Genomic DNA, 17,017 nt, shown 5'->3' on the forward strand with positions numbered 1-17,017 from the left:
ACCAGACTTGGTTGAGTGGCTCACTCGGCCTTACTCTTCTGCACCCTCCTCATCCTCTCGATCTGCACCCTCTTCTTCACTCTCTGCTATGTGCACCCCCAAAGACACTACCACCAACAACACCACTACCACCACCACATACCTTCCGCTTGAGTCACAGGAATTATTTTCCGATCCATATCAAGAGGACATTTCTGATGCGCAGCCACTCTTGGTATTGGATCAGGAAGAGGAGGTAGCAACAACCGCTACTCAGCAGTCTGACGACAGTACCCAGATCAGCCCAAGGAGGAGGTTGGTCCCCCGTGTTGCTGCTTACTCCTAGATCTCTACTTATAGCGGTGATGAAGGTGACGTTGATGATGACATGTCTAGTGATGTCACATGGGTGCCCACAAGAGAGGAAGAGGAGGGGAGTTCAGAGGGAGATATGGACCAGCAGATAGGGAGGAGAAGCAGGAATAACTTACATTGCACAGGAGGGACAAAGCAGACTGCAAATGTATCAGGAGCGATATGGCCATGTTCAGCGGCAAGTGAATGTATCTCTGGCACACAGTGTCGGTGCCAAGATACATCTGGCCACAGACACGTGGTCTAGCAAACACGGGCAGGGAAGGTATATCACTTTTACTGCCCACTGGGTGAACCTTCTGACGGCCGTCAGGCATGTAACCCGTGGCACCCGTGTAGATTTGGTTTTACCGCCACGGATTGCATGCAGGCCTGGCTCTTCTTCTCCTCCTCCTCCTCCTACTCCATCCTCCTCCCTCTCTTCCTCAGCTGCCTCCTCCTTTTCCACTGCTAGCGTCTCTTCTGCTGCACCGCCCAAGCTCCCCAGAACCTATTCAACATGCCAGGTGAGACGTTGCCATGCCGTGCTGCGTCTGTTGTGCCTGGAAGCCAAGAGCCACACTGGCCCGGCACTCCTTTCAGCTTTGCGTTCACAGGCAGATCAGTGGCTAACACCGCTCAATTTGACAGTTGGTAAAGTGGTGTGTGACAACGGTGCCAATCTGCTTAGCGCATTGAAACAGGGCAAAATCACGCACGTGCCATGCATGGCACACGTCTTAAACTTGGTCGTGCAGCGATTCCTTGTCAAATACCCTGGGGTCCAGGACATCTTCCGGCAGGCAAGGAAAATCTCGGCCCATTTCAGAAGATCTTACACGGCCATGGCTCGCCTTGCTGACATTCAGCGGCGACACCATCTGCCGGTCAGACGTCTTATTTGCGATTGCCCGACGCGATGGAACTCAACCTTCTATATCCTTGATAGGCTGCTCCAGCAGAAATGTGCAGTTAACGTCTACCTGTATGAACTCTGCAAAAGAAACGGTTCTGGGGAGCTGGGTTTTTTTCACCGCGCCAGTGGCTGCTCATGCGCGACGCATGCAGACTTCTGCGGCCATTTGAGGAGATCACCAAACTGGTCAGTCGCAGCCATGGCGCCATCAGTGACATGGTACCTTATGCCTTCTTTATGGAGCGTGCATTGCGTCGTGTCATTGATCAGGCTGTGGAGGAGCAGGAGCGGGAAGATGAGGAAGTCGCAATGCTGGATGAATTCCCAGGGGGGGCTACTCTATCTGAGACAAGTCAACAACAGGAGTCTGAAGAGGAGTCAGAGGAGGATGGTGCCGGGGCGGATAAGGAGGAGCAAGAAGAGCGTGCTTTAAACCTTTCTGGGATCCCTGTTGTGCGTGGATGGGGAGAGGAGAATGAAGAGGACGACATTATCCTGGATGATGAGCAGGAGCCAGGCCACCACACCGCTTCCACTTTAGTGCAAATGGGGGGCCTTCATGCTCCAGTGTTTTAATAGGGACCCCCGTATAAAAAGCATAAGGGTCAAGGACCAGTACTGGGTGGCAACGTACTTAGACCCCCGGTACAAACACAAAATGGCGGAAATGTTACCGCCCTCGCAGAGGGCTGTCAGAATGCAGCACTTCCAGGCCTTGCTTCGAGAAATGCTGCATTCTGCTTTTGCGTGCGCTGGCAGAGGAGCAATTCCCACTCCCAGAGAAGGATTTGCGGGTACCAATCCAACAGCGCCTGCAAGAAGAGGCCGGTTTGAAGATGTGTTGGTGACTTCCGATATGAGGTCATTCTTTCAGCTGACCCATCGACAGGTGTCATCCGGATCCAGCATCAGGGAACGCCTAGACCGTCAGGTGTCCGACTACATCGGGTTAACAGCCGATGTGGACGCTCTGAGGAGTGATGAACCCCTGGACTACTGGGTGGGCAGGCTTGACCTCTGGCCAGAGCTTGCCCAATTTGCAATCGAACTGTTGGCTTGCCCCTCATCCAGTGTCCTGTCCGAAAGGACGTTCAGCGCAGCAGGGGGGATCGTGACCGATAAGCGTACTCGCCTAGCTCACAACAGTGTTAACTACCTCACATTTCTAAAAATGAACGAGGCATGGATCTCGGAGGAATTCAACACATGTGACCAGTAGACCATGTATATGTCTATAAACAATTTTTTTAATCAAGCACACAGACCTTCTTTCTTCATTTGGCTCACTTCCTTGTCCCAAAAAAGCACACCGTACTATATGCCCCTACCCTCCTCTTTGAAGAGGTTGAGCGGTGTCATATTTCTACTGGGGCTGCTTATGAGGGGATCACACCATCCCTGTGCTGTGCTGACTTCCTCCTGGGGGTTCTTATTATGAGGGGATCACACCATCCCTGGGCTGTGCTGACTTACTCCTGGGGGTTCTTATTATGACGGGATCACACCATCCCTGTGCTGTGCTGAGTTTCTCCTGGGCCTGCTTATTATGAGGGGATCACACCATCCCTGTGCTGTGCTGACTTACTCCTGGGGGTTCTTATTATGAGGGGATCACACCATCCCTGTCCTGTGCTGATTTACTCCTGGGGGTGCTTATTATGAGGGGATCACACCATCCCTGTGCTGTGCTGAGTTTCTCCTGGGCCTGCTTATTATGAGGGGATCACACCATCCCTGTGCTGTGCTGACTTACTCCTGGGCCTGCTTATTATGAGGGGATCACACCATCCCTGTGCTTTGCTGATTTTCTCCTGGGCCTGCTTATTATGAGGGGATCACACCATCCCTGTGCTGTGCTGACTTCCTCCTGGGGCTGCTTACGGTGCTGCTGTCAGTGCTGTATATCACGGTGCTGGTGTGAGTGCTTAATGTCACGCTTCTGATGTCAGTGCTCTCTATCACGCTGCTGCTGTCAGTGCTGTATATCACGGTGCTGATGTCAGTGCTTAATGTCACGCTTCTGATGTCAGTGCTCTCTATCACGCTGTTGTTGTCAATGCTGTATGTCACGGTGCTGGTGTTAATGCTTAATGCCACGCTTCTGATGTCAGTACTCTCTATCACGGTGCTGCTGTTAGTGCTGTATATCACTGTGCTGATGTCAGTGCTGTATGTCATGCTTCTGATGTCAGTGCCCTCTATCACGGTGCTGCTGTCAGTGCTGTATATCACGGTGCTGATGTCAGTGCTTAATGTCACGCTTCTGATGTCAGTACTCTCTACCACGGTGCTGCTGTCAGTGCTGTATATCACGCTGCTGATGTCAGTGCTCTCTATCACGGTGCTGCTGTCAGTGCTGTATATCACGGTGCTGATGTCAGTGCTTAATGTCACGCTTCTGATGTCAGTACTCTCTATCACGGTGTTGCTGTCAATGCTGTATGTCACGGTGCTGGTGTTAATGCTTTATGTCACGCTTCTGATGTCAGTACTCTCTATCACGGTGCTGCTATCAGTGCTGTATATCACTGTGCTGATGTCAGTGCTGTATGTCACGCTTCTGATGTCAGTGCTCTCTATCACGGTGCTGCTGTCAGTGCTGTATATCACGGTGCTGATGTCAGTGCTTAATGTCACGCTTCTGATGTCAGTGCTCTCTATCACGGTGTTGCTGTCAATGCTGTATGTCACGGTGCTGGTGTCAATGCTGTATGTCACGGTGCTGGTGTTAATGCTTTATGTCACGCTGCTGATGTCAGTGCTCTCTATCACGGTGCTGGTGTCAGATGACTCTATCACGGTGCATGTGTCATTGCTGTATGTGATGCTGCTGGTGATCATCTCCTGCACCCTCTTCTTTGCCTACCCTGGTCCCTGACCTTCCGTCTCCTCCATTGCCTTCATGCGCTCCACAGTCCTGAATTGTCAGAACAATTTCCCATATAAAAAAAGAATGCTTGTAGTTATCGATCCCAAATTCACCTCATACATGTATTATGTCATTGGCCAGGTGGTGGGACTATGTTTTCCCTGCTAATAATTACCTCGTGGCTGCAAATTCGACCTAAAGGTTTGAAACGTTCGCCTCCCATTGAAGTCAATGGGGCCTGCGGCGAACGTTCGGTTTCGCGAACGGTCGGCCTCGTTCGCGGTCCGCGTTCGCGAAACGTCCCGTCGGAGGTTCGGGCCATCACTATCGATAACTACAAGCATTCTTTTTTTATATGGGAAATTGTTCTGACAATTCTGGACTGTGCAGCGCATGAAGGCAATGGAGGAGAGGGAAGGTCAGGGACCAGGGTAGGCAAAGAAGAGGGTGCAAGAGATGATCACCAGCAGCGTGACATACAGCAATGACACCGTGATAGTCATCTGACAACAGCACCGTGATAGAGAGCACTGACATCAGAAGCGTAACATTAAGCACTGACATCAGCACCGTGATATACAGCACTGACAGCAGCACCGTGATAGAGAGCACTGACATCAGAAGCGTAACATTAAGCACTGACATCAGCACAGTGATATACAGCACTGACAGCAGCACCGTGATAGAGAGCACTGACATCAGAAGCGTGACATTAAGCACTGACATCAGCACCGTGATATACAGCACTGACAGCAGCAGCGTGACATTAAGCACTCACACCAGCACCGTGATATACAGCACTGACAGCAGCACCGTAAGCAGCCCCAGGAGTAAGTCAGCACAGCACAGGGATGGTGTGATCCCCTCATAATAAGAACCCCCAGGAGGAAGTCAGCACAGCACAGGGATGGTGTGATCCCCTCATAATATGAACCCCCAGGAGTAAGTCAGCACAGCACAGGGATGGTGTGATCCCCTCATAATAAGCAGGCCCAGGAGAAACTCAGCACAGCACAGGGATGGTGTGATCCCCTCATAATAAGCAGGCCCAGGAGGAAGTCAGCACAGCACAGGGATGGTGTGATCCCCTCATAATAAGCAGGCCCAGGAGAAACTCAGCACAGCACAGGGATGGTGTGATCCCCTCATAATAAGAACCCCCAGGAGGAAGTCAGCACAGCACAGGGATGGTGTGATCCCCTCATAATATGAACCCCCAGGAGTAAGTCAGCACAGCACAGGGATGGTGTGATCCCCTCATAATAAGCAGGCCCAGGAGAAACTCAGCACAGCACAGGGATGGTGTGATCCCCTCATAATAAGAACCCCCAGGAGGAAGTCAGCACAGCACAGGGATGGTGTGATCCCCTCATAATAAGCAGGCCCAGGAGAAACTCAGCACAGCACAGGGATGGTGTGATCCCCTCATAATAAGAACCCCCAGGAGGAAGTCAGCACAGCACAGGGATGGTGTGATCCCCTCATAATATGAACCCCCAGGAGTAAGTCAGCACAGCACAGGGATGGTGTGATCCCCTCATAATAAGCAGGCCCAGGAGAAACTCAGCACAGCACAGGGATGGTGTGATCCCCTCATAATAAGAACCCCCAGGAGGAAGTCAGCACAGCACAGGGATGGTGTGATCCCCTCATAATAAGCAGGCCCAGGAGAAACTCAGCACAGCACAGGGATGGTGTGATCCCCTCATAAGCAGCCCCAGTAGAAATATGACACCGCTCAACCTCTTCAAAGAGGAGGGTAGGGACATATAGTACGGTGTGCTTTTTTGGGACAAGGAAGTGAGCCAAATGAAGAAAGAAGGTCTGTGTGCTTGATTAAAAAAATAGTTTATAGACATATACATGGTCTACTGGTCACATGTGTTGAATTCCTCCGAGATCCATGCCTCATTCATTTTTATAAATGTGAGGTAGTTAACACTGTCGTGAGCTAGGCGAGTACGCTTATCGGTCACGATCCCCCCTGCTGCGCTGAACGTCCTAGATAGCGGTCCTTACAGATCAGCAGACTGTACCGCACTCAACCCTATGTACTGTAGCACCCTAGACCAAGTTACCAGTCCTTATAAGAACTTTTGTGGACCAAGCAGGTTGTGTGTTAGTGATTAGCAGACTGTACTTCAGTCCCTATACCAATGAAGGACTGCTGCAGTATAGGGCAGCGGTCAGCAGTGGTGCACCTCAACCCTATCTATTGTGGACCGATAGCGGTCCTTACAGAACAGCAGACTGTACCTCACTCAACCCTATGTACTGTAGCACCCTACACAGACCAAGTTACCAGTCCTGATAAAGAGCTTTGTGGAACAAGTGAGTTGTGAATGATTAGCAGACTGCAGCAGAAGGGCAGCAGTCAAGTATAATATTCTTTCTATATTTGGAAGAAAGAATATTATACGTGTACAAGCCTATTACCATACCACTGATACCAGTCCTGAAAAGAACCTTTGTGGAACTAATAGTAACAGCAACTCTTTAAACTGACCCTCACTGCCTAACACACAGCTTCCTTCCTGTCCCTATACAAAGTGGCAAAAAAGAGGAGACTGGAACGATTAGTGGTTACTCGAATAGCACTTTTGTGGACCTGATAGTAACAGCTAATGATGATGATGATGACTAATCTGGCTGTCCCTAAAATAGCAGCACACAGCGCTCTGTCCCTTTCTCTAAACTGACAAAAGACACTCAGGCTGCTGCAAGAATCAGTAGCACAGCAAACCTATATACACCTATACCAGTCCTGAAAAGAACTTTTGTGTACCAAATAGCTAGCGATTTATCTCTCCCTACTCCACACAGCAACCTTTCCCTATAGTGACAGAAGAAAGAATGTAAAATGGCCGCCGGATCGGGTGTATTTATAGGTTAGGGGGTATGTCCAAGTGACCTTGTGCTGTAATGTCTCAATTGGCTGTCCTGTACCCCATGATGGATGTGTCATCAGGTCAAAGTTCCTTTACACAGTAAAAACACGGAAGTCCGCCGGGCGAACGACGCCAATAATCCGCCGAATTGGCGGACCGCGAACAGCCGAAATTCGCCGCGAAACGACTGTTCGGCCATCACTAGTCACCACTACCTCTAAAGGAAACCCCCCCCCAACCTCTGGAGGAATCCTAGGGTTCCTGGCTGTTCTAGATCTACTTCACCTTCTCTCTGACAGAGTCAGTGAAACTTTTTGGCTGACTTAGCGTCTCATTAGGGGTGTTTTGAAACCTGTATCCATTTTTTTGCAATTTCTTCTAAACGCCAATGGCCATTACTTGAGCATGGCCACGTACAACCTTTTACACACGACCGGACTTTCCGCCAGACTAGGTCCGACGGTCTTCCCAACGGTCTTTCCGATGGACTTTTGACGGACTTTCCGAACTAACAGACTTGGCCACACACAATCACACCAAAGTCCGACAAATTCCAAAGTGATGATGTCATGGTTATGCAGTGATCTTCCTGTGTTTGCTTACCTCCCCTCATGTCTTCAGACTAAGAAGCCAGCCACTTCCACCTGGTGGTTTTTATAACCTCTCCTCTAAGTATGGCTCCACCCCCAGGCCCTATCAGGGAGCCCTATATTAACCTGTGCACTGCAGGCCATCAGGGCTGATCAACCATTGTGTATTCCTTTGTGTGTTAGCTTCCTGTTTCCTGCCGTGTGCTCTGCTGCTGTTTTCCGTTACCGACTTTGGCGTGTCTTGACTATCCTTGTTTGCCTGTGATCCTGACCTTTTGGCGTGTACCCGACTATTCTTGTCTGCTTGTGGCCCCGACCTTGGCTTTGTCCCTCACCATCCCTATCCTCCTGTTGCCTACTGTGGGTGGGAGCTGGGGGACCCTGGGGGTCGCGACCTGGAGCCAGTTGCAGCCAAGTCCATCCTCACCACTCAAGGCTCTGGTGAACACCTGCTGGCTCTTAGACTCCGCGCCCCAGGGAATCCTACGCTCTAACCCCGGTGGGACCTGTCTCCCGTCTGCAGCAGTCATCCGTAGGGTCCACAACCTTGCGGTGCGCTCCTGATCCTTCAGTGTGCACCTGTCACCTCACCTCAAGGTGACCTGACAGATAACGTACGACTGGACTAGAATAAGGAAGTTCATAGCCAGTAGCCAATAGCTGCCCTAGCGTCGGTTTTTCGCCCGTCGGACTAAAATACAGACGAACTGATTTTTTTCGACCGGACTCGAGTCCATCGGAAAGATTCGAAAACCTGTTCTAAATCTAAAGTCTGTCTGATTTTTTTTTTTTCGACAGCAAAGGTCCGATGAAGCCCACACACGGTTGAATTGTCCACCGGAATTCGTTCCGTCGGAATTCGTTCCGTCAGACCTTTGCAGTCAAAGTCCGGCCGTGTGTACGCGGCATAAGTTGTATTCAAGGCCACATGCGCATGCCAGAGATTTAATGCTATGACTGCATCCTATCTACTAATTATATTAGTTTCACCATGTAAAACAGATTTGAGGTTCTTCATTTAGAAACCTCCTACCACAAACAAACTCTCACATCTTAAACATCTTCCCTCTGCAGGATGCTGGAAATTTAAGAAGTACAAGAGAGATGCTGTTGAGGAAATGCCCCATATTTCTTATCACCCTAGTAATGGTAGAACATTGCCTGACATTTTAGAAAGTGACTGCATGTGTGATGAAAATAGGGATAAAATACCTATAGAAGGTGAGTATACCTGAATGACATCTGCACTTTGCCATCACCCTAAAGATATTGTTGTGTCATTTTTTTTATTTTTTTTGTGTTTTTTTTTTTTTTTTTTTTTACAAAATGTAGAAGCTGATTGTAAAAGAGCAGTTTTGGTGGAACTGTTAACATTGCCAGGGACTGGTGAGGATTTACCTTATATTAGCACTCCTCCTCTTGATCATCATCCATGTCTGATGAATGCTTTTTTGTTCTGTATGAAAAGCATAACAACCTCCTACCACCAAAGCACTGAAACCCACATTTAATTCAGTGTTCTACACCATTGCATTTCTCTTCATTAAGGATGAGCCGAACACCCCCCCCCCCCCCCCCCGGTTCGGTTCGCACCAGAACCTGCGAACGGACCGAAACTTCGTGTGAACTTTAGAACCCTATTAAAAAGTCTATGGAACTCGAACGTTCAAAATCTAAAGTGCTAATTTTAAAGGCTAATATGCAAGTTATTGTCCTAAAAAGTGTTTGGGGACCCGGGTCCTGCCCCAGGGGACATGGATTAATGCAAACATTTTTTTTTTTTTTAAACGCCCGTTTTTTTTCGCGAGCAGTGATTTTAATAATGCTTAAAGTGAAACAATAAAAGTGTAATATTCCTTGAAATTTCGTACCTGGGGGGTGTCTATAGTATGCCTGTGAAGGGGCGCATGTTTCCCGTGCTTAGAACTGTCCCTGCACAAAGTGTAGTTTCTGCAGGAAAAAAAGTCATTTAAAAGCACTTGCGGCTATAATGAATTGTCGGCTCCCCGTAATACAGAGAAGTCATTGAAAGTAATTGATAAAAAAAAAAAAAAAAAAAAAAAGCATGGGGGTCCCCCTAAAAATCCATACCAGACCCTTTATCCGAGCACACAACCTGTCAGGCCGCAGGAAAAGAGGGGGGGGATGAGAGATCACCCCCCCCCCCCCCAACTGTACCAGGCCACATACCCTCAACATTGGGAGGATGCTTTGGGGGCCTGTGACCCCTCAAAGCACCATATCCCCATGTTGATGGGGACAAAGGCCTCATCCCCACAACCCTGGCCGGTGATTGTGGGGGTCTGCGGGCGGGGGGCTATGGATATTTAGGGGGAACCCCACGTTATTTTTGTTTTTTTAATTTGATGCAGGGTTCCCCTTAATATCCATACCAAACCTGAAGGGCCTGGTAATTGAATTTGGGGGAACCCCACACTTTTTTTTTTTTTCAATGACTTCTCTGTATTATGGGGAGCCGACAATTCATTATAGCCGCGAGAGATTTTAAATGACTTTTTTTCCTGCATAAATGACACTTTGTGCAGGGACAGTTCTAAGCACCAGAAACATGCGCCCCTTCACAGGCATACTATAGACAACCCCCAGGTACAAAATTTAAAGGAATATTACACTTTTATTGTTTCACTTTAATCATTATTAAAATCACTGCTCCTGAAAAAACAGCCATTTTTAAAACTTTTTCTTTGCATTGATACATGTCCCCTGGGGCAGGACCCGGGTCCCCAAACACTTTTTAGGACAATAACTTGCATATTAGCCTTTAAAATTAGCACTTTAGATTTCTCCCATAGATTTGTACAGGGTGTTCCACGGCTTTTCGAATTTGCCGCGAACACCCCAAATTGTTCGCTGTTCGCCGAACAGGCAATGTTCGAGTCGAACATGAGTTTGACTCGAACTCGAAGCTCATCCCTACTCTCCTATCCAGGAGTTACGGCTTGCATCAGCTTTTCTGGGGGAGGCTTCGATTGACATCATCCGCTTAGTGTCTCGGGTTATGCTTTCAGCTGTCACCGCCAAACGGGCTCTTTGGCTCCGTCCCTGGCTGGCTGATCCAGCGTCAAAACAGGTGTGGTGCCGTATCCCTTTTGAGGGTTCTTCCCTTTTTGGGAATAAATTGGATAATGCCATAACCCGGGCCACTGGCGGGAAGTCAGGGTTTCTTCCTCAGGATAGACGTTTAAAAAGCCAGAGGAGATTTTTTCCAAAAAAGCAATATCAAGAGCAGGCCAGGGAGGCCCGTAGCTATAGACCTGGTCGGGAATATTCCAGGCCATGGAAGTCAAGGCAGTCTTCCTTTAAGAAATCCGCCAAGAGCAGTGCAACAGGAGAGAGGGAACCAGCTAAATCTTTTTGAGATTGGGCCCGCTCAGATAGACCAGGTGGGGGCTCGTCTTCTACGTTTTCGGCATGTCTGGGCGGCCTCAATCCAGGACTTCTGGACCGTCAGAATGGTCTCTTCAGGCCAATCTTGGACCTTCAGCAGGTCCCCAAGACTAAAGTATGTTCCCACCTCCCTTCCGGCCTCAGAAGAAAAAAGGCAGATCCTGCTGGCCTACGTGAAATCTTTATTGGCTCAAAGCGCTGCCGTTCCCGTGCCAGACGATCAACGAGGAAGAGGAATTTATTCTCCTCTTTTTATGGTCCAAAGGAAAAAACGGATCTTGGAGGCCAGTCATAGACCTTACACATCTGAATCATTTTATCAAAAAGGAAAGGTTCAAGATGGAAACCTTGACAACAATACAACAGTCAGTCCAGTCAGGCGATTGGATTATTTCAATAAATCTAAAGGACGCTTATTTTCATGTCCCTGTGGCAGAAGATTTTCAGCAGTTTCTGCAATTTTCAGTAGGAAAAACTACATCTTCAGTTCGTATGTCTCCCGTTTGGGCTTTCAACGTCCCCCCGAGTCTTTCAAAGGTGTTGTTAGCCGTAGTGGCTCTATTGAGAACCAAAGGAATTCGTCTTCACCACTATTTGGACGATCTTCTGCTGCTAGCCCAGGACAGAGACCGTCTGTTATTACACAAGGGTCAGGTTATCTCCACTCTTCAAGAATTCGGTTGGATCCTGAATCTAGAAAAGAGTCAGTTAATCCCTTCTTAGTCTCTTGTATTCCTAGGAGCACTCTTCAACACAGTGAAGGGTACCATCTCATTAACCGAAGAGAAGGTAGCGGTAATTCGGGACAGAATTCGTCTGGCCCTCTCAGCCTCCCATCTCCAGGCTCTTCAGTGTTTGAGAATTATCGGCACTATGGTGGCCACGATTCCAATGGTGAAGTGGGCCCAATGGAAGATGAGACCATTCCAAAAAGGGTTTCTTCACCAATGGCTAGGCGACAAAACTCAGCTTATCCGGATCACATCCTCAATGAGAATCTCTCTGCCCTGGTGGCTTCAGAAGGAGAATCTGTTCAATTGTCATTCCATTCTCCCCATCTCATGGATAACAATAACTTCCGATGCCAGCAACAGGGGCTGGGGCGCCCACTGTTTGACGGAAGTAGCACAAGGCACCTGGGACTTCCCTTCCAGGAGGATGGTGTCGAACATTCTAGAATTAAGGGCAGCCTTCCGGGCGCTCCTAGCTTTTCGTCATCTGATCTCAAGAACCTCGGTTCTACTCAGACTAGACAACACAATGGCAGTGGCATATATAAGGAGACAAGGAGGTACTCGGAGTCTGTCCCTTCTTCAGGAGGTAGAGCCAATCATGTCTTGGGCTCAGAAGAACCTGGTCAACATTACAGCAACTTATGTTCCAGGGACGCAGAAAGTTCAGGCGGACTTCCTGTCTCGAGTCAGTCTGGACAACAACGAATGGTCCCGAATGGTCACAAAACGAGGAAGTTTTCAGTTGGATTCTAACGTTGTGGTTCTCCCCAGAGGTTGACCTATTTGCCTCCCCTTGCAACAAGAAACTGGAAAGGTAATATTCCAGGTTTCGGGATCCTCAAGCTTACGGAGTGGATGCACTGACGGATCGATGGTGGTTCAACAAAGCTTACGCCTTTTCTCCGACTCCTATTATTCTACAGTTCCTGCAGAGACTCAAATCAGAAGCAGTAGAGGTGATAGCTGTAATACCTTATTGGCCCAACAGGCCATGGTTTCAACTACTAATGCTCCTCAGTGTCAGAGACCCGATTCCCTTACCTCTCAGACCCGATCTTCTAGCCCAGGGCTCGAAACTACATCCCTGTCCGGCCCATATATGTCTGAGGGTCTGCTTTTTGAGAGGGGAAGGTTAGAGGCTCTGCGTTGCCCCAAGGAGGCCTTTCCTACTCTCATGAGTGCAAGGAGGAAAAGGTGTATGAGAGGATTTGGTCTAGATTCACAAGTCACATGTCCTCCAGGTCTTGCTCTGATGGTAATCTGACGGTTCAGGATGTTTTGGGTTTCTTACAGTCCGGATTAGACATTTCCCTATCTGTCAGCGCTGTTCGTGTGCAAGTCTCGGCAATTTTGGCCTTTTCTGGAGTATTTTGGGCTAAACATCCCTTGGTTCAGCAATTCTTTAAAGGAGCAATTAGACTTAGACCACAGAGCAAACCTATATTCCCCAAGTGGGATTTACCGCTGGTTCTTGACTTCTTCTCACAACTGGACAGACATCTTTCAATCAAAGAATTGTCCCTAATGACATCTTTTTTGGTAGCCATATCTTTGGCAAAGAGAGTCTCTGAGATACAGTCTTTAGGGTCAAAGGATCCTTTCCTCACATTTTTCCCTGACAGAGTGGTCCTAGTGCCAATGCTGGGGTCGAATCCAAAGGTTACCTCAGTCTTCCACGAAAATCAGGATATTACTCTTCCTACCTTTAATTCTGCTGGGAGTCAGGATCTTCATCCTCTCGACATGGGAGTTATTCTGAAACAATACTTGGAGGCCACAGCTTCTTTCCGGCAATCGGATTATCTTTTTGTTCTTTTTCACGGTAAAAGCAAAGGCCTTAGGGCTTCGGTTAGATCCATCTCCACGTGGGTGGTTCAGGCGATCCAGTGGGCTTATAAAGAGAAGGGCTTGGCTCCTCCTGAGGCGGTTACGGCACATTTCACGAGAAGTCTCTCTACTTCTTGGGCTGCTTCACGTCATGTGGCTCCTGAGGTTATGTGCAAAGCTGCTTCTTGGTCATCCATTCATACATTTATGGCTCATTATTGTGTTGAACCTGCCAATTTATCTTCCGTTGATTTTGGTTTAAATGGTGCTGTCGGTTGACAGTGTTAAATAAATCTTTTGTTCAGAATTTTTGCCCACCCGAGTGTGTTTGCCACGCATTGCTGCCATGGAGTCTGTCAGGAAAACTGAAAATTCCTATCAAAATACTTACCGTAATTTTCCTTTCCTGATGGACTCCATGGCAGCAGGAGTTCCCTCCGAAAATGGCGGGAGTAGGCTAATTACCGAACACGGCCATGGGCAGGGAGCAAAGATTTATGGGAGTAGTGTCCTATAGGGCAGTGGAGGCGGGACTTAACCCACACGTTGCTGCCATGGAGTCCATCAGGAAAGGAAAATTACGGTAAGTATTTTGATAGGAATTTTCCGTTATCTAGCGATACGTTTTGGTCATAATAGAGTATGAATTACCTTTTTTTTTTTTTTTTCTATCATCAGTATATTTATTAAACTGAATTATGGATATGTCTCAATTAATATTTTTTTCTCTTTTTATTCACTATTCAAGAGGTATTTTTTTTTTAATAAGATATACGTGTAATAAAGTTGTAATCAGTTTTTTAACTCTAATTTTTGGTGTTCATTTTAGTTTTTAGTTTTTTTTCACACCTACATATCCCCTTTTTTGTTTTATTTTTCTTTTTTGTTAAATATCACATGGGATATGTCATATAAGATAACAAAGTATTTCTAATTTTCATGGTATGTTCCTGACACGGATTATAGCTGAGGAAAATACTTGGATGAACAGAGAAACATCTTCAACCTTATAGAACATTTCTAGCTGAATATGACTTATGCCTTGTACACGCGGTCGGAAATTCCAACGGAAAAGGTCCAGTCAGATTATATTGTCGGAAAATCCGATCGTGTGTGGGCTCTATCGGACTTTTCCGTCGGAAATTCAGACGGAAAAAAAATTTGAGAGCAGGATCTAAGATTTTCCGACAAAAAAATCCGATCAGACTTTTTCCCCCATCGTTTGTAGAGTATTCCGACGGACAAAGTGGCAACGCATGCTCAGATCAAATTACGAAACCAAAGCTATTAGCTATTAGTCTCTACGTAGTCCCGTCGTACGTAAAGAACGTCACCACGTTCTGAACGATCTGATTTTCCAACAACTTTGTCCGACCGTGTGTAGTGTATGCAACACCAGTTTCGGACAAAATCCGCCGGAAAAAATCCAACGGATTTTGTGGTCGGAATGTCCGACTGTGTGTACAGGGCATAAGTACTACCAGCTATGCCATGACCTGGAATCTTACATACAGCTGACCAACCATCCTAGATTTACAAATAGTTTTGAAGGGCTTTATCTGAATAAATTTTGTTTAAAAAAAAAGAAAGCTCTACCGGTAGCACACCCTCACACCTTCCATGTCTTCCCTCTGCAGGATTCCAGAAGACTGAGGAAGACCAGAGAGATGCCGCTGAACTAAAATATACCGGCGGGCTCCGACCTAAACATGATTTAATGCGGATTTCTAGATTGTCTTTAGATAGTGACTACTTCTCTGATCAAAGTAAAGAAGCTTCGGAATCTGTGTTTTAGAAGGTGGGTCTAGCAGAGATTCAGCTCTTAAAATGAATGTAAAGGCTTCCAAGCCAAAGCTTCCAAGTCCACCGGTTCCTCAGACACCATGTGTCCTTAGCAGTCTAAGCCTACCAAGCCTACAGATAAGTCCTTTTCCACATAAAGGTTTGCCCACATTTGTGCTTCTCCAGGGGGTTCGATGTTTTCCAAGCTTCAGGGACTTCTGGTTGACCCACCTCCCACCAGAGAGGTGGGTTGCAAGTTAGTGATGAACATATGCAAGTTTGAGGTCCTTTCCTCTCCACCAGAGGTCTTCTTCACCTCCCACCTTCATCATCGTCGGCATCTGGCAGATTTTGCTCGTCCGTACAGGGCCTTTAGATGCAGAAAACTCACCAGCCTGTGAGCACCTGGGTAGAGGTCCACCGATATATCGGCCGATATTTGGCGTTTTTTAATTAATCGGCATCGGCAGATTGTTCTGTTAAAAAAGGCCGATAATATATTCAGCGCGACTTGCAAATGACTTCAGTAAGAGCCGGTTCACACTGCGGGCGATGCGAGGCGACGCGACTTGCCTCGCCTCGATCTGACAAGTCGCCCCCGTTCTGTACAATGGAACCGTTCTGAGAGGAGCGACTCGAGTCGCTCCGACTCAGAAAAAAGGTTCCTGTACTACTTTTGGGCGACCTCGGGGCGACTTGCATTGACTTCTATACAGAAGTCATCTGCAAGTTGCCGCTGAGGTCGCGGCAGGTCGCGGCGAGGCAAGTCTGTGTCGCCTCGCATCTCCTGCAGTGTGAACCGGCCCTAATAGAAGTCAGTGCAAGTTGCCTGGAGACTTGAGTGAAGCGACTTGTCTCCTCCCTGGGCAGTCTGCCAAGAAAAGAGCAAAAAGATACAATGTTTACACTTCTGAATGAATGAACTCATCTCTGTGTGTAGAAGTTCTCAGTTTAACCATTTAAAGACTAAATCTTTTTTCACACTTGATGCTTACAAATAAAAATCCTGTATTTTCTGCTAGAAATTCACTTAGAACCCCCAAAACTTATATATATATTTTTTTAGCAGAGATCATAGGGAATAAAATAGCGGTTGTTGCAATATTTTATGTCACACGGTATTTGCGCAGCGGTCTTTCAAACTCAATTTTTTTGGGAAAAAATACACAGATTTAAAAAAAAAAAAAAAAAAAGCACAACAGTAAAGTTAGCCCATTTTTTTTCATCCAAAAGTTTTGATTACCTGTTTTTGTGTAATATATATATATATATATATATATATATATATATATAATTTCATTCTAAATTATACATACACGTGAACTGTTTGTTTTGTTTAATAAATGTAAGAAATTTTCTGTATCACTAAGACCCCTGGGCGGTAAAACGCCGCTATTTTTAGCTGCTTTTACCGCCGGATTTGCGGCGCATTTTTGGGCGCTAGTGGGGCGCTTTTACCCCCGCTAGCGGCTGCGAAAGGGTTAAACCCGCCAGCAATATGCCGCAATAGCGGCGTTTTGCCGGCAGTATTACAGCGCTGCCCCATTGATTTCAATGGGGAGCAGCGGTGGAGGAGCGGTAAACACACCGCTCCAAAGAAGCTGTTGGCAGGACTTTTTTCTGACGTCCTGCCAGCGCACCGCTGTAGTGTGAAAGCCCTCGGGGCTATC

General features: G+C 47.4%; 1 protein-coding gene across 3 annotated transcripts in view; it reads left to right on the plus strand.

Moving 5' to 3' along the window:
• The window catches only part of LOC143981591 (uncharacterized), a 65,676-nt gene that overhangs the window by 41,083 nt on the left and 7,576 nt on the right, over positions 1-17,017 (plus strand). For all 3 annotated transcript variants that reach the window (XM_077479569.1, XM_077479568.1, XM_077479570.1), the window contains 2 exons: positions 8,671-8,817; positions 15,203-15,363. In XM_077479569.1, coding sequence (XP_077335695.1) covers positions 8,671-8,817; positions 15,203-15,360 — 305 coding nt within the window. In that variant the 3' untranslated portion in view covers positions 15,361-15,363. The remainder of the gene's footprint in view (positions 1-8,670; positions 8,818-15,202; positions 15,364-17,017) is intronic.

This window comes from Lithobates pipiens, unplaced genomic scaffold, assembly GCF_037356315.1.
Source record: "Lithobates pipiens isolate NorthernLeopardFrog02 unplaced genomic scaffold, aLitPip1_a1.2 Scaffold_16, whole genome shotgun sequence".
NCBI lineage: Eukaryota > Metazoa > Chordata > Amphibia > Anura > Ranidae > Lithobates > Lithobates pipiens.